Below are 20,393 nucleotides of genomic sequence, written 5' to 3' on the forward strand. Positions count from 1 at the left end.
TGGGTGATGAGAATTTCTGTCCCCATTCTCCCCATGCACTGCACCTTCCCTTTCTAGCACAGTACCCTAAAGCCTGGGATATCCTCAAGCCCCAACTCCCGGAGTCATGGGATTATGCTTGGCCCTCAGTGTGGGATTTTGAAAAAGCAGGTTTCTCGCCCTGGTGGCTGGGAAGAAGAGCTGGCGAAGGGGCTCCGCCAGGCTCAGACGCCAGAAGACGGAGGAACCAGCTTCAGGTCTAACACCTAAATTTTAAGCCAGTCTCATGATTTCTGGGGGTCGGCCTCACACTGGCTGAGTGCTGGGGATTAGCCAGGCATCCTCACCCCCACCCTCGATGGGCATTGCTCCAATAGGTAGGACAACTTGGAAAGTCGGGCTCATACCAGGAAGCCAGAACAGGGCCCTAAATAAAGATCTCAGCCACCTCCACATAGCAATAGCCCAGGCCTGGCTCTGCCATTGGCTCGGTCTGGATGGTGGGGGGCAGAACTCAGGCAAATCCCCCCCAGTAATTCACAGCCTTGGATGATCCCATGGGGAGACTGGGAGCCCTCTGACTGCCACTGGGCTACTAGGGTAGGTAGCCAAACTGCCACCCCAGGAGCACCCAGACTGGCAGCACCCTGCCCCCACAGAGCAAACTAGGGCATTTTAGCTGGGCCTGGTTGCACATACAAGCTCTCCACCAGCAGTACAGGGTCCTGCACCGCACTCACAGGCCAATGGTGGGACTCGACCCCAGGCTCCCAGAGCCAGACCAAGGAATTCCCTGCGATGGCATGTTACTGCTGCCCCTGCCTGAGTGTCCCGACAGCACGTAGGGTAGGGCGGGGTGCTGAGGGACAAAGTGGCATGGAGGGAAGGAGCCAGGATGGCAGGAGACAGAGGAGTCAGCATGAACTATGCACTGGCTGAGTCAGCTTTCATCCCCCTTCCCAGCCCCTGGGCCTGCCACGCACAATGCCCCACGAGGGGAGGGAAGGGGGCTCTGAGCAGAGCCTTGGAGCTGCTCAGTGCCCCAGAGCCCTACACGGCAGCGTCACACCCTGGTTCAGCACAAGCCCCGTGGCCCAGGCTGGACTGAACAGAAACCAGGGTCCAGCACGGTGCAACACAATGAACCAGAGCAAGGGGAAACTGATACCAGAAGGACAGGGCTGGGAGCGGGAACCAGCTGGGTTCCCAGCACAGGGCCACGTGGTGCTACTGACGAATGCTGCAGGAGGGAGCTGCCAGGGGGAGAATGGCTTCATGACAGGCCAGCCCGGCCCCTCAAGGAAGAAGTGGGCTCTGCAGCGCCGTCTCCCTGCTCTCAGGGGCGAGGGATTTGGGACCCCAATCCCGGAGTCGCTGACGTGCAGGCGGTGCCCGGGCGAGAAGTGCAGAGGAAGCTGTTGTGTGGGGGTCAGGGACCGCATGCTGATAGCATGGCAATAATGCCAGGATTTATGGGCTCCACGGGGCTGGTGCCAGGCCAGCACAGCAGGGACGCACAGCTGCCCGCTCCTGCGGGGAGACGTGCTCCTGGCAGGAGCACAATACGGGGGGGGGAGGGTCAGAATCACCCCCAGGAAGCCCAGAGGGCAGGCTCAGTTGTTCCACTACGGGGCACCACATGAGTCCTGCAGCAGCCCAGCCCAGTGAGGGATGGGCACAGGAAGCTGTGCCAGGCCACATGGTGCCATGGCGCAGGGGCTGGGGGCCCAGCCTGGAATGCCCTGACTTGTCCCTGCACCACCACCGTTAGCTGGCATTGAGCAAGCAACTGCTGGCACCTGGCCTGGTGCCCCAATTCTGGCCCTGAGCCCCTGGCTCCTCAAGGAACAGACGCCCAATCTAGGCTTCTCCAAGCAGCTGCGTGCCCCAGACATTGCCTTTGGCCTGATCTGCAAGGGCAGCCCCTCATTCAGCTGCAGACCTTGGGGGATAAGGCTGAGGTGCCCATGCTGCCTAGTCGAGGGTAGTACCAAGATCAGAGGGGGTCTTGCTGAGCCCTGCAGGTTGCATCCCGAGTGTGAGGGGAGGCAGAGATGACTGCAGCAGCCAGCCATGGGGGAGCCACAAGTCCCTTGCCAGGCCTGGAGAGACAGGGCGCAGTGCAGGGGAACATGCCACTTCTTGGGAGACCCTGACTCCACCCAGACTGGCATTGAGTGAAATGGACTTCAAAAGCATTAGGAACCTTAGGGGCTTGGCTACATCACGAAGCTGTCCCACGACTGGGCAAGATAAGCTGCTTCTGTGTTGTGTGAGGCAGGACTGGGTCAGAGGGGTGGTGGAGGGGGGGCCTGGGCTCTGGCAGAACTGTGTGTGTGGGGAGCCATGGGCTGGGAGAGCAGGGGCTATGGGTCGGGGCTGAGGAGCATCAGCAGAGCTGTGTAGAGAGGAGCCCAGGGCTGGGCTAGCAGGGAGCTGTGGGTTGGGAGTGAGGGTTACCGGCAGAGCTGGAATGGAGCCCAGGACTGGGCTGGCAGGGGGCTGCAGGTCGGGAGTGAGGGGTACCGGCAGAGCTGTGTGCTCAGCATGGGAATCACAGGAGGCGATGCTCTGTCAGGATTCAGGCACACTCCAGTGGGAGAGGGGGCAGGTGCTATGCAGGGCCCCAGAGAAGAGCTGTGTGAATGCCACAGGACGAGCAGTGCTGGGGTCAGAGGGTCAAGTGGACAGCACACTCTGCTTTGGCAGGGGCAGCGGCACTGCAGGTGCTGGGGAGCCCGAACTGTGCCTCACATCTCCTGGAAGGAGTTGCCACCTTCGGCAAGGCACAAGCCAAGAAGCAGGGCATCCATCCTTCCCCATGTCCCACTGGGCCTGGCTCCCTCCAGGGCAAACCAGGCTGCTTCCCAGAGGTAGGCTGTAAGGGGCCATCAGTGCCAGGAGCCAGTGGAGCCCCGCCAGCCCAAGGCCCCGTACTCACCATGGATGCGGGATTCCAGAGAGATCTGGGCTGGGTGTCCCCAAAGACTAGAGCGTTGCGTCCCTCATGGCCGACCTGCTGCCCCTAACGCCTCCCGCAGGAGCACAACCCAACCCCCCTTGTGCTGTGGAGCCATGAGCCTGGGTGCCACGTCAGACCACATAGACGGTGCCCTCGCTCACTGGCTGTGCCACACCGGGCAGCCTCTGCTAGCACTGTGGCTGCCGACCCCAATCCCAGTGCTCTCCGGGAGTCTTTGCCGGGCGGGAGAGCCCCACCCCCAGGCCCAGCGGCCAATCGTCTACCTGCTCCCGAGCGCCCGCAGCAGCCAGGAAGGGAGTGAGGAAGCGATGTTCAGGGGAGATAAGCTCTGGACAGCAAGGAATTCGCTGCCATATGGGAGAGAAAACAGGGAGGGAGCTGGCTGGGGCTGGAGAGCATCCCAGGGCTTCCTGGCTTTGCGAGTAGCCATGAGGAGGAAACGGGACAGCAGGCAGGAGCAGAGCCGCCAGCACCAGCCCCGCTGGCCCAAGGGCCCCATTAGGCACACTGAGTCAGTGGGACCAGAAGGCTCCCAGACAGGCCCCTGACCTGCTCCTGGCAAGAGATTCAGATCCCAAGAGTCATTAGCGCCCTGGAGGAAAGGGGACCACCCCTGTACCCGCAGGCTCTCGGCCCAGGCGGGCTGTCCTGGGGATCAGGGAGCATTTCCAGCTGCAGGGGAGAGCAGGGCCTATGCCTGGCCTTAGTGCTCCCCTCCTCTTCCCAGTAGCTACTTCCCACAATGCCAAGGGCCACAGGGCTAGAGAAGGGATCTCCAGCTGGCATGCCCAGGGGCTGCCTTTGCCAACATCTCCTGCAGCCATTTGCGAGGGGCCACGGTTGCCCCACATGACAGCACGGAGAATCCAGGTCACCTCCTGGCCAGGCAGGCCGGCCAGGCCCTGACATTGGGGTGCACCCAGCATCCTGTCCCGGGGAGACCCCGGCCAGAGTTGGGGAGGCTGTGGGCTCTGCCCGGGGACTCGCTCCAGCACTAGTGCTGATTGCAACAAAACAAACCACAACAGCTGCAGCCGCTTTCCTGCCCGAAGCAGCTGGGCTTGGCCGCCCCCCACCACCGGCCCTCGCCCTCGCACAGGAAACCGTGGGAAGAGCCCGGGAAGAGGGAGGTCACAGGGGGGTGGAGATTGGAAGAGATCAAGGGGAACGGGCAGCCCTGCAGCCTCAGCTCTGGGGAGGGTGGCAGGGCCAGGCGGGTTAGGGGAGCCCTGGCTGGGGGCAGGAAATGTGGCTGGAGCGTCGAAAGCCAGATCAGCTCAGAGCTCGGGGCCAGGGTCATTTCACTCTCCCCCAATCCCCCAGCCCCACGTGAAGCTCCCCGGGCAGAGCCCCCAGCCCATGTCACTGGCACTGAGCGGCCCCACAGCCGCAACAAGCGCCGGGTTCTGCGGGCTGATCCAGGTTCATCAGGGAGACCTTCTGGCCCAGGGAAATGGTTCCTCAGGGGGCAAGGGGGCACTGTGGTCAGAGATCCTGGGTCCCCCGGGGCGTCCTCTCCCAGCCAGTGCCACACCTCTGCAGCTATCTCCCTGCCTGCAGTCGAGGGATGGAGCATGGGGATCCTGGCTGCGCTGGCCCTGGCAGGAGAAGCCAATGGGCTGCCCCGAGTCCAGGGGCTCCTCTCCCCAAGCAAGGAGCCCGGCTGCCGCAGGGCTCAGAAAAGGCTTCGGGCCCGGACTTAGGGCCAGAGATTGGGTGCCAGCCCCAGGGCAGCCACCCCTCCTGGGAGTGGCAAGGCATAGCCCTGCTGGGGAGGGGAGTGGGTCTGGGGCTCAGCAAGGAGCCATCCCTGACACCATGCCAAGGCTCTGGGGCCAACAGACTGTGCTGTGTCCCTGCCTCCCGCCCCCAGTCCAGGCACTTCTAACCAGTAGAAAACAGACACATTCCAGCCACCAGAGGGCAGCAGCGGCTCAGGCTGGGAGCACCATAGGACAGCAGGACCAATGTCTCCCCAGTCCCTGGTCGGGGCTCACCAGGCCTGGAACCGGGGGGCAGGAGTCCCACTGAGCCAGGGCCCCTTACAGCCAGGAGCAGGGGCCTTTCCCGGGTCTCCAGTACACAGGAATCCACACCCAGCCCAGCCTCTTCCGGGGCCCATCACCTGGGTATCTGGCATTGCAGGAGCAAGCTGAAACAGTCAAAAGGCTTTAGGGCTCCCTGGAGCTGCACAGCCCAGAGCCCTGCCCAGGCAGAGACCCAGCTGTGCCCCATACACCAGAGCTTGCTGCTGGAGCTCAACCGAGGCTGCCTCCCTCCCAGCAGGGGCATCAGGAGGCCCAAGAGGGCAAAGGGCCCTGGCTTCAGCCAGGCCTTCCACCCACGTCCTCACACTTTTGCCAGCGCCCCGGGGGCAGGGGAGGACAGGGGGCCTGCTGTCAGCTCTGCAGTGACAGGGTGCCCTGCCCAGCTTCCCAGACCCCTGCCCAAGAGCTCAGCCACTATTAGGACAGTAAGACTCCCCACGGCCAGACTCACCCACCCCAAATAGTCGGGAGATAAAGGGGGCGGGCACCGGGGGTCTGGAGATAAGGTGGTGCTGGTGGTCAGCCCCAGGGCTCTCAGAGCAGAGAGGAGACAGATACACCTGATTGATGGAGGAAGCGGGGGGTCCGACCCCCACTGCTCCCCTTCCCTGGGTTTGGGGGTCAGGTGCCTCCAAAGAGACAGGCTGAGCACGGAGGGGGTTGTGGGGGGTTCCTGAGCTGCCCCAAGCTAGCAGGGGAACCTGGGCCTGCTGTGGGGAGTGGGGGGCCCAGTAGAACCAAACGGGGGCCAGGAGGCTCCACGTGCGGGAGAGAGGTAACCCAGCTAATTGCCCCTCTGTGAATGGGGAAAGCCCGACACACACGCACACCCCCCACAGCTTCCCCCAACCCCCCGCCCTCATCTGCTGGGACAGCCCTGCTCAGAGCGTCTCCACCCCAATCCCCAGGTGAGGTGGCCTGGCTGGGGTTGGCAGAGAAGGGAGACAGGGTCCCATGGCCCCCCCTGCACAGCAAGACAGTGAGCCAGGCACATACCCCACCCCCAGCCACATGCTCCTAGCCATCCCCAGATGCAGCCTCTAGCCTGGAGCCCTAACTCTGGGCAGTGAAGGCCAGGGGGCTGGGGCTGCCGGGGAAACGCCTCTGCTCTGTTCTCTCCCCTGACTGGGCTGGACGGGGCCTGGCAGCACCCAGACATACCAACCCAGGGTCCAGTCAGCTCAGCCCCTCGCTGCCCCCCAGCATCTCTGGGGTGGGGGGGAACCCCTCCTTACACTGCTGCCACCTGGATTCTCCTACGGTTCTCCCCTCTGCCCACAGGGTGGGGTCCTCCCTGGGACCTGGAGACCCCCAGCAGGGCTGGCTCTAGGACAATTCACCTGCTCTCCATGCTAGGACAGACCAGCCAGGGCCCCGTTCTCCTACCTCCTCACAATCATCTTCAGTGTGCGGTAGGAGCCCTTGATGAGAACAAGCGCCTCCTGCCGGGAGCCGTACAGCGGGGTGCCGTTGATGTTCACCAGCTCGTCCCCGGGCCGCATCTTGCGGGATAGGGCTGCCTTACCCCCATCTTCAACCTAGGCACAGATCCAAGACAGCCAGATGGTCAGATGGGCCAGGCGCTGCGCTCACCCGCGCACAGAGGGGTGTGGGGCGGCCAGGCCCTTGATTTCTGGGGTTGCCCTAGTACCCTGGCCAGTGACGCAGGGAACCCGTTTCAACACATCTGGCTCTCCAGCCCTTACCGCACCCCCTTGCACTGCTCCTGCCTTCGAGGGGAGCCCCAGGCCCAGCTACTGTAGGACAGATATCTCATGGAATTGGGAGTTCGCCAAACAATGGGGGTGCCGGGGCCACGAGGCCAGAGTTGGAACACGCCATGCCCATAGATGTCCCGCTAGGACCCTTTAAGGTAGGGAGCAGGGTGGTGCATATATTATGGGGGCTGGAAAGTCATTGGGGGAGTCAGGGCCTGAAGGCCTCCAGGTGACAGCCCCCCCTGCTGCCAACCCCTCCCTTTACCCCTACATTCCCATCCATGGGGTTGCCAGGCGTCCTGTTTTCAACCAGAATGCCCGGTCAAAAAGGGACCCTGATGGCTCCAGTCAGCATTGCTGACCAGGCCATTAAAAGTCCAGTTGGCCACCTGCAGTGGGGCAGGCAGGGTGCCTGCCTAGCTCCGCACAGCTCCTGGGAAGTGGCCGGCATCTTCCTCTGGCTCCTAGGAATAGGTGCGGCCATGGGGGCCCCCGCCCTGAGCGCTAGCTTTGCAGCTCCCACTGGCCGGGAACTGAGGACAATGGGAACTGCAGGGCGGGGCCTGCAGGCAGGGGCAGCACATGGAGCTGCCGGGCTGCGCCTCCACCTAGGAGCCAGAGGGAGATGCCAGCCACTTTCTGGGAGCTGCCCGAGACTAGCAGCACCACCCGGAGCCCACACCTCTCATCCCCTCCTGCACCCCAAACCCCTGCCCTAGCCCTGAGCCCCTTCCTGCATCCAAACTCAAACCCAGAGTCCCCTCCCACACTCCGACCCCCTCAACCCCAGCCCGGAGCCCACACTCCCAGCTGGAGCCACAGCCCCTCTCGTGCCCCAACACCCTGCCCCAACTCGAAGACCCCTCCTGCACCTCAACCCCCTCACCCCTCCCGCACCTCTGCCCCAGCCTAGTGAAAATGAGTGAGTATAGGAGAGAGTGAGCAATGGAGGGAGGGGGGATGGAGTGAGCAGGGGTGGGGCCTCAGGGAAGGGCAAGGGTGTTCAGTTTTCTGCAAATAGAAAGTTGGCATCCCTACCCATCCATCGCCAACAAAATCCACATATACCCCCATTCCTCCTCCTCCTCCTCCCTCCCAGCGATGACATTCAGCTCCTCTCCCTGCCTCCCTACCTGCTCACCAATCCAAGCTAGGGATGGGGGAAGATGTTTTCCTGGGGTGGAGGTGGCAGCAGGGCCCCCAACCCATACTGCCATGACACAGCACATGGAGACCAGCTGTCTGGCAGCAAGCGTCTCGGCTGGCCGAGGCCAGGAGCCTGGCTGAGCAGCAGACAGGCAACAGCCCCACAGTAGCTGGAGGGGACAGGGACCCCCGGCTGCAGAAGCTCTGAGCCAGCCTACCAGCCAGGCCCCAACATGGAGCTGCTAGAAGCACCCAGCCATCAAACAAGGAAACCCAGGTCCACAGAAAGTGTCTGGAAACCAGCCCAACATGGTGTATCTCTCACACTCAGTGCATTGCACTGTGCGCGCACACACACGCCCCTTCCTAGGGCACACAGACACACGCACACATACCCGGCCCATTCTAGTCTGAAGGAAGGTGCCAGCATATCACTGGGAACACATGTCTCTGCACAGCCACCAGCAGACCAAGACACAGCTGAATGGACTGTCTGGGCTGGACACCGCCCGCCTGCCCCCCCAAGTACTCCCTCTGTCCAAGGCATCCAGTTTCCTCCTCCCCCAGCCCTAGGTTTTCTCTCAATCCCAGTCATATTACGCTTGAACCCATCACTGAACCTGGCACACAAGAGGTTAAAGGGCACAGAAAGCAGGGGGGAGGGGCAGCAGCTGACTCCCTCCCCCACCCAGCTGGCTGAGGGGAGACGGCCCCTCTGGCTGATGGGGTGCTAGGCTGCCATTTGGGGGAATCCGTCCTCCAGCTCTGACAGGACAGGCCATTTTCAAGTGCTCCTCTGGGAGCGCGGCCAGCCAGGAGCATGTGGCTCCATAAGCGTGTCACTTGGCCCTGATCCCTACACACCCAGCAGATCCCCTTACCGCCCGCGCCCCAGGGCATGGCTGTCCAACACCAGCTCCCAGGCTGGCTGCTATTAACCCCAGCTGGCTCAGGAAAGAGGGTGCTCCCGCTGAGCCTCAGTGTCCTGCCTGAAGCCATCATGCAGCTGCTGGGCGAGGCCCAGGGCTCACAGCCCAGCTCCTAGAGGGGCATGTCCCACGCCACCAGAACCATCTCTGGCCTCCCCTGTGCAGGCGCCTGGAAGGAGACCGAGTTAGAAGGGGCCACAGCGAGAGAGGTTCCGTCTCCACCTAGGACGCTCTAGCTGGCAACATTTACTAAGGAAAATCACCCTGCTAAGAGCCTCAAGAGAGGATCGCTGGTGTGATGGGGGTCTCGGGTCTCAACCCAGTTTTCTAGAGGATGGGGATTTTTGTGCTGGATCAGAACCGGGGCCCAGTGCCCCCCTCAAACAGTGGCCAGGAACAGTGGCTGAGGAGGAAGCTATAGGAACTCCCACAACCAGCAGCAACACGCCCTGGGGAGCCTGCCCAGAGCTGGCTTGTGGGCCTGAAGTGGATGGGGGTCCCGGCCCTCATGCAGCTGCTACCCCGCAGTGTGCTGTGGATGCTCACATTACCCCAACCCCTTCCACACCATAAGCTCCAAGCTCCTGAACAGCCCACTCTGCCACACACAGCCCTTGGGGGATCTGGCTGCCAGCGCCTGTGCCCATCCCTCAGGAACCCAGGTTAATACAGACCAGGCAGGAAGAACATGGATGCAGTGATTGCAGCACAAATAGAAAAAAAACAAGCAGCCTCAGAGCAAAGCCCAGGGCTTCCGCCCCGGGGCGGCCAGCTTGAGCCAACGTGCCCCACGCCCCAGGGCAGACTGGGCCCCAGGGTGCATTCACTCACACTGGAGTACCCATCCTGGGCTGCCATGGAGCCCCCTGCCTAACACCAGTGTGCATGGGGACGGGGGGGGGGCTTTGTGCCCACTCACGAGGCCAGCACAATACTCGACTAGACGGGCATGCTCCAAAGAGCCTGGCAGCTTGGCGATGGCAGCCCAGCCCCACATGGCGCCCTCACCCCAGGACAGAGGCTCCCCGGTCTGGCTGCTGGAATTCCAGAGCTATGGATCTGATCCGACTCTGGCTGCTAGCAGCACCCGAGCTCGCTCTGGCAGAGCGAGTAACCCTGCACCAGGGCTGTTGGGGAGGCCAGCGAGCTAGGCCCACCTGGCCCCAAGCGCCAGGGTCACAGCCATGTATTGCCTTCTCCACCCTGTGGGAGAAAGGCCATGCAGAACACGCCAGCGACCCTCCAACCCCTCATCCCTGGGCCCAGCCCCACATGGCTCCTGGCAGCCTTGGTGACAACACCCATCCTGCGGCACCATCCTGCACTCCTAGGCACTGCCCCAGTGTCCATCACCATGGCATGTGGACACCCACTGTCCCTCAGGCATTACCCTATGGGCTCTCTTGCCATGCTGCACCAGTGCAGCTGGGATTCTGGTAAACGCTGGAGAAGCCAGAAGGTACCTTGAGTCCTGGCCAGGGATCGGCTCCGCGGGGTGCTCCTGCTCCCCCAGGAGGCTATCAGGGCTCCTGCCACTGTCTGTTGCACCCGCCGAGGGCAACACCGACCTGCACATCACACAGCAGGTCCAGCCCTGTGCCTGACCCCCGTTCTCCCCCAGCATGGGCTGCACAGGTTAGACAGGGCAGGTCTTCCCATCCCGGCCCTCGCTCTGCATGTCCCAGTGCCCATCCTCCACTATGCCGCATTCCTCACCTATCACTTTGGCATTCCTGTCCCCCAGGGCTTTAACCCCTTCCCTGCTGGGAGGACACCACACCCTGAACCGGTCCCAGATGGGGACCCCCCCACACACTCTGCCCACTCCATCGGTGCTGCTCATTTATCTGCAAAGGGGATCAGCCATCAATGCCCCTTCTCCATGTCAATGACCCCAGACGCAGCCGAGCCTCCCTTCCCCCACCTTGACTCAACCCTGCTTGGGGGGGCTTGGAAACCCCAAAGCAGGAAAGCCAAGTTCCCCCTCCCCCACAAGCAGTGCACTAGGGACCAAGGTGATATACAGCAGCGGCGCTCGTACCACTCTCCAAAGGTTCTGGTGCTCCCGGGTCCACAAAACCAGCTTGGCAACTGCTGGATCTTGTCCTGGGGCGACCGTCGAATCAACCGTGGGGGATCCGCCGTGGGACAGGAGGCTTCTGCCTCAGGGGGCCAGGTGCTCCCAAGACAGGCCAGACTGGGGTGGAAGCACTCTGAGCCGAGCAGCCCAGCGGGGCTTGGTGTGGAGTGCTTCCCTCCCCTGCCCCAGTCACATGCATCTCACAGCAAAGAAAGGAAGCTGAAAAATGTCTCTTGCTCTCCCCGCAGATTCCCCAGCGGCGTTGGGGCAGCACAAGAGCCCATTGTGCAGCTGAAATGCCAGCCCAGTGTCCAGCGCTCCCAGCCACCCTGTCCAAGGTATCAGCACATCCACCCCATGGCAGGCGTAGGACAAGAGGCTCTGTAGGCGAGGGGAGCTGGGCATTCCAACTCCCAGGCATTGCCAGCCTAGATCAGTGCCCGAAAGTGCTAGTATCGACAGCCCCGCTTGCTGATCAGCGGGCAGCATGGACTGGGGCCTTGGCTCCTTGCCACTGCACAGAAACTGCCCCCACATTGGCACAGACAGGTTCCCAGTGCTGCCCATCTCCACAGAGAGACCAATGAGTACATGTGCCTTGGAGGCAAGGCTCCCGCTGTCCCCTGCAAGGGGGCCTCTCCAGCCCAGGGCAGCATCGGGGTGTGTGCGGAGGGGCTCCCCATGCTGCACCTCCTCTGGGGAGGAGACTGCTCCTGGGGATGGGAGACAAGCACTGAAGCAAATCAATGTACGAATCCCTGAGCAGGGCGAATCCACAGGTGCAGCAAGGTGGCCGGTGGCTCCCTGCGCAGAGCGATGGCCTCAGCAAGAACATAGCAAAAGTATGCCGGATCTCACCAGCAACAGATGCATGGAACCCGGCACAGAAGAGGAGGCCGAGGGGGCACACAAATTAAAGTCCAAACCCGGAGCATGGAGCCAGAGGAGGTGAGACTGGGACAGAGCAGCTGAGAGCGCCCCCAACACAAGGGGAGAGCTGGCCTCAAACCATCAGGGGTTAGGAGACAGCCCAAAGTCCTCCCATCTCGTCTGGGCAGGCAACTGCCTGCTGCGGCTTCAGCAGCATTCCCAGCATCGCCTGCCAGATCCCACTGTGCTGGCTCCCGTGCTGCCCCCTCTACACCAGGAAACTCCTGGATCAAACTCAAACAGCTCCTACTGCCTCCACCTTCAGATCCCTCCATAAGGGTCCCTGCAGCCCCGATGCCAACAGAGCCCAGCCGCCTGACCTCGGGGCTTAGCAAGTTCCTGTAGAGCTTCTCGCAAACGGGATCTGGACCCCCAAATAAAGCAATTCCAAATGCCCAGCGGTGCCTCATGGGAGCTGAAGTTCACAGGGTTCCAACTCTCGTGATTTCACCCAGCAATATTTGGTGCTTTTTCTCAAGCCCCAGCACCTGGAGTCCTATTACAAGAGGAGAATCTCAGCCTTCATTTTAAAAACCTCTATGCTTCTAACTCTCCGAAGTGCAGGGCAAATCTCACCAGACCACCCCGGACACTCAGCAACCAAATCAAGAGAGCCCACCTTTTACTCTGCATTCGAAATCTCCTGGTTCTGGGGGGCTGACTGATAACCCAGGGTTGTGAGTTCAATCCTTGAGGGGGCCATTTACGGATCTGGGGCAAAAATTGGTGTTGGTCCTGCTTTGAGCAGGGGGTTGGACTAGATGACCTTCTGAGGTCCCTTTCAACCCTGATATTCTATGATTCTATGATTCTATGATGTTTGAACACTTGGGGTTGGCCATGCTGCATCCAAACTACATCTCCCATGATGCACTGAGGTAAGGGAGTAGGCACATGACAGGTACCGCTTGCCATGGTGCACCATGGGAGATGTAGTCTGGCAGTCTGGCCAGAGCATGTGACCCATAGAGAACAGGAGCCAGAGGGACCTGAATTACAACTCCCATGAGCAGGGTGGATTTGATTTAAATCACCAGCCAGGAAGACTCGATTTAATCATGGATTTCTACATAAAAGTGCATTCTTGTTGGTTGTTATAACCTTAATGCATATTCTTCACAGGTAGAGGAACTTCATTAAAATATTCCCAAACTGGATCTCTTTTTTGGCCTGCTGCCGTTATAGGTTTTCCCTTCTAGTGAGAGAATGGTATGGTAGATCTCAAATCACTGAAGTCCACACTCAGAAAAACCTCAAGATTTCTGGAATATGCTGCTCAAACAGTTTCACTTTTGTTTCTACTGCCTGTTCCTCCCTTCTCACATTTATCTCCAGACTTCTTCTCCTTGCCCAGATCCATTCCGCCCCTAACAATCTTCTATTCATTGAACTTTTTGAAACTTTGCACTTTTAGAGAGTGGTAAGGGACTGACTCTGTACACAAATGTGCAGAGGGACAATAGGGTTGAGGTCTGTTATTTCTCACCTCTATATATTAATTAATTAATTAAAAACATTTTTGCTGTTAACAAGCATGTTATCTCTGGAGACACAAATCCACAGTTTGAGAACGGCAAAACTAAGCATCTCTGATGGTATCTTCTAGACTCAGCCCCATTGGATAGATAGAAAGATTAACCTAAATAATCTATACAGACCCCATAAAATGGAGTCCCTAATCCATGAACTATTGTAACTCATTTACAAACTTTTCTTAAACATTACATGAACATATTGTCTTATACTATAGAATTAGAATTTATAACCTATGTATATAAATCTCCCCACTGTATTTTCCACTGTATGCATCTGATGAAGTGAACTGTAGCTCATGAAAGCTTATGCTCAAATAAATTTGTTAGTCTCTAAAGGTGCCACAAGTCCTCCTTTTCTTTTTGCGAATACAGACTAACACGGCGGCTACTCTGAAACCTGTCATTCCATGAGGAGATAACTTTGAGCTATAATGTATCCTAATTAAAACTATTTTTAGATAAAATGTTTTTTGAGGAAAAAATCTATCAAAAATCTGATTTAAATTTTAAAAAAAATCTGATTTTTTAATTTTTTTTTAAATAATTGATTTTTATCCACCCTGTTCATGAGGCACTGTGACGCCATTTTCACAGCAAATGGAGTCCGTCATTTCAGACCAAATATCAACCCTCCCTACGGCCTGCAGAGGCTTCTTGTGACAACAATAATTTGACTGGAAAACTTCTGCCCAGCTCTATATTCCTCTCCCCTGCCCCTTGCTCCCCACATGACCCCATGGAAACCGCCAACCGAGCTACAAGACCCAGAACTAGCCAGGCAGGGCTAGTACTCACCCAGATGCATTGGCTTGCACCCCCTTCCCAGCCCACCTTTGTCCTTTGGCTGGAGGCCCGAAGCACAGCGATGGCCTCCTCTCTGTGTTCATACAGCACCCAGCACAACACCCAGCGTGGCCTCTGAGCACCACCATGCTATCACTATTATCTATGCCCACTGCAAGCCATGAGGCCACCGTCCCCCTGGCAGGAGCTACCATGCCCCAACATGGTGCATGTGCATCACTAGGGGGTGCCGTGCAGGGGAACAGCAGGGTGGAAGCCAGCCCTGATACAGCACCATTACCTCAGGGACTTAACGCGCCGTAGGCAGGCAGGAGTGTAGCACTAGCCCAGAGGTGGACAAACTTTTTGGCCCGAGGGCCACACTGGGGTTGCAAAACTGTATGGAGGGCCGGGTAGGGAAACCTGGCCCCGCACACCCTATCCATACCCTATCCACCCCCTCCCACTTCCCACCCCCTGACTGCCCCCCTCAGAACCCCCGACCCATTCAACCTCCCCCCACTCCTTGTCCTCTGACTGCTCCTTCCCTGGATCCCCCACCCCTAACCACCCCCCACCAGGAACCCCCACCATCCACCCCCCTCCCCGCTTCCTGTCCCCTGACTGCCCAAACCTATCCACCTCCCACCCCCTGACAGGCCCCCTGGGACTCCCATGTCTATCCAACAGCCCCGTTCCTGTCCTGACTGCCCCCGGGACCCCCTGCCCCTTATCCAATTCCCCTGCTCCCTGCCTCCTTAGCATGCTGCTCAGAGCAGCAGGACTAGCAGCTGCCCTGCACAGCTGGAGTCATCTGCACTATCTGCGCAGTAGCTGCGGGGGTGGGGGGTAGCAAGGGAGGGACCAGAGGTCTAGCCTACACAGCCAAGAGCTCAAGGATGGTCCCGTGGGTCAGATGTGGCCTGCAGGCTGTAGTTTGCCCACCTCTGCACTAGTCCCACTGCAGCAAGGGAAACTGAGGCACAAACAGGGAGGAACTTACCCAATGTAACAAACACAGAAAGAGTCAGGAGTCTGGTGCCCTGCTCAGTTTCACTGTCTCTCTGGGTACAGTGGCCCCCACCACAGGGCACCCCACACACCCCTCCAGGCGAGAGGCCCGTGTTTTGGTCTCCGGTTCTGTTCCCCTGGATCTCCAACAGGCCCAGCCCCCTTTGGGCAGGAGGAGCACCCTGCCTGCCCAGCCCAGGGGGCCAAATGTCCCCCATCCCCAAGTAATGCCAGGGACAGCTTCATGCTACGCCCCACATGTTCACCCGACGCTTGGTGCCACAGCTGGCCGATGGACTCCAGCACAACAGCAGCTCGGCTCTCACTTGGTTCCCCTACCCGCTGGGCTCCATTTGGGAGGGTAGGGGCTGGGAACGTCCGACAGGCCAGGGCACAAATGGGGTGAGTAGGGAGCTTCTGAATGACCCTCCCATGCCTGGTTCTGGTGCCAGAGCACCCACACCAGCCTGCTCCTCCACAGCCCATGCATGGGTAGTGCCAGGGAGGGACGGTCATGGCCACTGGCTCATGCCTAGGCTCGTCCCCAGACAGGATGTGATTGAGGCTGAAGATCCTTCTCCAGCTGATGGAGCTGGGTAAACCAGCTCTGCTCCCACAGGGGCACCTTGCTTGAGTCTCTCTGGGATGGGGCAACAAGGGGCCATTCCAACACCCATCGCTACTGCACCCCCACATCACTGACCCCTCCCCCCCAAAGTGACAGCACGGCTTCTGCAGGCTCTGACCTGTGGTCCCCAGCACTGCACTGAACGACAGGGCATCCACCAGGCCCTGCTCTGTCACAAGCTGCAAATAACCTGAGCTGGATTCCCAAGCCCCCCAGAAATGGGCTGTAGGGCCCCAGCTTGGCAGAGTCCAATGCGGGGCTTGAGGATGCTACAGGCCAATGCAACCCCCATAGAGCATGTGCTCCCCACAGAGCACATGCTATACCCTGCCCCAGATCCTCACTTCTATGGGAAAACAGCCTGGTGCTGCCAATTGGGCCCATGGCAACTGACTCAGAGGGGAGCGCAGCCATGCCAGCTCCTGCACGCACACCAGCCATCCCTGGGGACTGCGACTCCCAGCCAAGGAGATACCAGACGTGGCCCTGCTTAGCTAGCAAGGCCTGGCAGGAGCTACAGCTTCAGACGAACAAAGGAGACGAGGTGCGTTTCTTGTCACTTCCTCCCCTGCAGCTTTGGCCGCATCCGCTCCATGAGCCCCACTGCCTCCAGCACACAGTGGGCTCCCCCTGGGTGCGCAGCAGGCTGGCCATGGGGCTCCCCATGGGGCCCCCCCAACAGGCACGCTGGGGCTCCCCACAGCCTCCCAGAACACACTGGGTTCCCCCAGCCCCCTTGACATGCAGCCCGCTCCCCCCAGCCGGGCCCCTGGAACACAGCAAGCTCCCCTGGCCCCAGGCTCCCCAGTGCTCGCTGACAGTGCGGCGAGTCACAGGCTCAGCACAAAGTCCTGATCCACGCCAACCGGGGCAGAGCTGGGATTTGGAAAAGAAAATAAATATCGGTCCACTTCCCAACGCCGGATTCCTGTCATCTCTGGCGTGCTGCTGAAATAGAGTCCAGATGAGGGGACGGCCCAGTACAGCTCCCACCCCATCTTTCAGATCCCAGCCAGGAGAGGAATCTCAGAGCCTGGGGGAAGGAGCGGGGAGGGAGTTGCACACCAGTCCCAGGTCACGGCAGGCACTGGGCTCTGTGCAGCCCATGGAGAGAGGTGTCAGCACCACCATCCCTGGCATGCATGGCACAAGGCACCAGGGTGCTGCCCCCAGGTGCTGCCTTCTGGCACTGCCAGCTCCAGCTGAGCCACAGACCAGAGTTGGTAACAGCACAAGCTCCTGCTAGCCAACCTGCCCTGGCTGAACCCCTCCGGGGGAGAGAAGGGCTCCGGGGAGGCAGGGGGGACAGAGGGGCTCCAGCCCACCTGCTCTATGTCCCCCCTGCTCATGCTGCAGGCCAGGGAGCTCCCCCCAGATGCCTGGAGGCCAGGAGGGGCTCAAAGATGCAGCCGTGGGCAGGCAGGCACGCACGGGGGTCAGAGCTGACTTTGCTTATCGAAGGTGGTTTGTCTGAGCTATCTGTTTTCTTGGGGTGGGGGTGGTGCAAGGCCAGTGCCAGGCCCAAGGGCAGGAGAGCTGATGGGGCTAGGCTGGGATTTCTCTGCCTGTCCTGGGCGGGGGTGAGGCAGAACACCTCAAGCCTCCCATTCATTGGCCTCCAGGGCTGCTCCTGGGGACAGGGAGATCCAAGGACAATGTTAAGCACCTCTTCGGCAGATACAGCTCAGCCACCAGCTCTCCCCAGAATGGCTGGAATCATGCAGGGGGGGGTGGGGGGGGAAACATGCCACCGATTCCATAGGACCCCAAATTGGAGAAGAGGGGCCAGGACCAACACAGCCAGAGGGGCTGCAGATCAGGACTGAGGGGCAGCGACAGAGCTGGGGGAGGGGGGAACCCAGGGTTGGGTTAGCAGAGGGCGACAGGTTGGGAGTGAGGAGCATGGGCAGAGCTCATAGACTTTAAAGCGAGAAGGGTCTATCGTGATCATCTAGTCTGACCTCTTGCACATTGCAGGCCACAGAACCTCACCCACCCACTCCTGTAATAGACTCCTAACCTCTGACTGAGTCACTGACGTCCTCCAATCATGATTTAAAGACTTCAAGTTACAGAAACTCCATCATTGACACTAGTTTAAACCCGCAAGTGACCCATGCCCCGTGCTGCAGAGGAAGGTGAAAACCCCACAGGGTCTTTCAATCTGACCCAGCGGAAAATTCCTTCCTGACTGCTAATCTGGTGATCAGTTAGACCCTGAGTATGGGGGCAAGATCCACCAGCCAGACACCTGCAGGGGGAGCCCAGGGCTGGGCTAGCAGGGGCTGCGGGTCAGGAGTGAGGGGCACTGCGGAAGGGGCAGAACCAGGGGTAGATAGTTAGCCAGCAGGGGCTGGGACAGTACCATGCCAGTGAGCATGAAGCACCCTCGACTGTAAAGGCCCATTTGGCATGGACCAGCAGATGAGTGGGCGCAGGGTGAAACAGGCACTGTGGGGAGCTGGTAAATGGTGACATCTCCAGAGGGGACAGAACCCGGCACCCTGATGCTAAGCTCTTCAGGCTGGACATTGGACCAGTGCCCCACACTGCCCCCAGAGGTGCCAAGGGAACTGCTCTCCAATAGGCAGGCTGCTCCCATGGGGTGGGCAGCGCAGCTCTGCATGTTGGCAGAGAGCAGACTCCCTGTCACCCCCTGGACCCCACATGGGATGGTTCCAGGGCATTGCACCCAATAGGAGCCTCCGGCACAGCCTGGGGCCCTCTCTGCCATCCTGGCGGCTGCCCCCCAAGAGGCACATGCACTGCTGAGCATGGGGGCCCATACAGGGCCCTGCCCGTGGGAGAGGCCGGCTCTGAGCCCTTCATTGGTGTGAGCAGCAGCATGGACACTCCAGCTCCACTGCAGCAAAAGCAGGCACCGTCTTTGCTGCAACTGCATGGGCTGGCAACAGCCATACACCCCTTTGCTCTTGGTGCTAACGGGAGGCTGCTCCCCATCTAGGGCTCTTTCAGCAGCAACCCACCATCTGCCAGAGCCCCCTCTCCCTCTGGGGCAGCATCCCCAGCTCACTGTGAAGGACAGTGACCCCCAGATCAGAGGGCTAGTGACCCAGCTAGGGACACAGCCTGGCCTGAGGCAGCTCATGCTGTGCTCTGACCACTAGGAAACAGCTGCCCAATGGCCCAATCAGCCCAGAGCTGGGAGAGGAGCAGTAGGTTGAAGCCACGGGGATGTACCCAGGGCAGCAGGACAAGAAGAAGAGTCCGTGGCCAGGCACTCACAACAAGGGCAAGGGAGAGCCTGGGATAAGGAGGGGCAGACCTGGTCAGACTGGGCTTTACTGGTGCTGTTAGAGCATCAGCTCCCGCTGCCCCGGGGATCCCGGCCTCTCATGCCCCCAGGCTCCACATGTGGAAATAGAGGCACAGAGCTCATGCGGCCTTGACTGAGGCATCCATCAGCCGCAGCCAGGAGCCCAGATCGGGACGCATGCCACTCGCTGGGAGCCATGGGTCAGCTTTCACCCTGCACCACATGAGGGGCGCTGCCCAGAAAAGTGGGCATTGCCCAGCGGGAGCAGCTTTTGGCCTCTGCTCCCCAGCTCCCACTTCTAAGCGTCCATGTCAGGGGCAGAGAGCGTGCACTGCCCTTCAGCTTGGCTAAATAGGGAGCCCACCTAGGCCATCACACAGCCAGACCAGGGCCCAGACTCAGGACTCCCGGGTTCTTTTCCTGCCTCTCTGTCAGGCCAGCCAGCTGACCTCCTGCTCCTCCCCCAGCTCTGCCCCATTCTCGGGAACATGCCTCAGCACTACCAGGACCATCCCAACCAGAGCCTGGTGGGCAACAGGTCCCCCTGGGCACAGCGGGGTGCAGGGCCAACACTTAAGGGCCCATGACAACTGGAGACAATCCCCGGGGATGGAGCACAGGCATGCACGGCAGCACCAGCGCTCACAAATCTCACTTGGGCTTGTAAATGGCGCTTCACACAGGGCAGCCAAGGGGGCTCAGAGAGCAGCTGCCAGAGCTCTTGCCCTAACCCAGCCTCTTGGGACCCCCCCACCACACACTGCGGCTTCAGGGGGCAGAGCCAAGGAGCGCCCAGGACCTGCAGCTCGCTGGTCACCTAGCAACAGTCCCAGAGCAGCTCCTGATGCCCGCAGGCAGGGCCCCCTGGCTCGGCCCTGAGCACTCGAGTGAAGATAGAGCAGTGGGGGGGGGCTGCCCTGCTCGCATGCTGGCCTCATCTTCTGCATCCCGGTGGGGGTCAGGCACTGGCCAGGGGTCACTGGACCGCCTCGAAACAGGCAGGACTGAGGCAGCCCATCCCCCACGCCTGCTGTGCTCACAGGTGTTGGAGCCCCACCGACATCTGCCTGACCCCTGAGATCAGCTCCACTCAGTTCTCCCATTGCTGGTGGAACTCGCCCTCCTGCTGTGGCCCAGCCCTGCTGACCAGCCTCACCCTAGGCACCAGAAGCTGGTGTCCCCAGCGAAGTCAGCCCATCCACCACCCTCAGCCAGGCTCCCCATGCTGCCCCCTGGTGGTCAAGTTGGTGCCTGCGCATACACTTCCCCCCAGCCTGGGGAGATTGCAGCCGGCACACCTCGGAAACCCCGCCCAGTGTCCCAGCTGCCCCGCACAGTCCATGTCC

At 60.2% G+C, this 20,393-nt stretch overlaps 1 protein-coding gene across 2 annotated transcripts in view; it reads right to left on the bottom strand.

Annotated features, from left to right (window-relative positions):
- Positions 1–20,393, bottom strand: part of SHROOM4 (shroom family member 4) — a 61,413-nt gene that overhangs the window by 23,378 nt on the left and 17,642 nt on the right. Inside the window, exon 2 of one of the 2 annotated variants that reach the window (XM_038417735.2) lies at positions 6,397–6,548. In XM_038417735.2, the coding sequence (XP_038273663.1) occupies positions 6,397–6,548 (152 nt within the window). Of the gene's footprint in view, positions 1–2,920; positions 3,152–6,396; positions 6,549–20,393 lie in introns of those variants that run through there. The other variant, XM_038417737.2, reaches the window with a different exon arrangement.

The sequence above is a fragment of the Dermochelys coriacea genome, chromosome 9 (assembly GCF_009764565.3).
Source record: "Dermochelys coriacea isolate rDerCor1 chromosome 9, rDerCor1.pri.v4, whole genome shotgun sequence".
Taxonomy (NCBI): Eukaryota; Metazoa; Chordata; order Testudines; family Dermochelyidae; genus Dermochelys; species Dermochelys coriacea.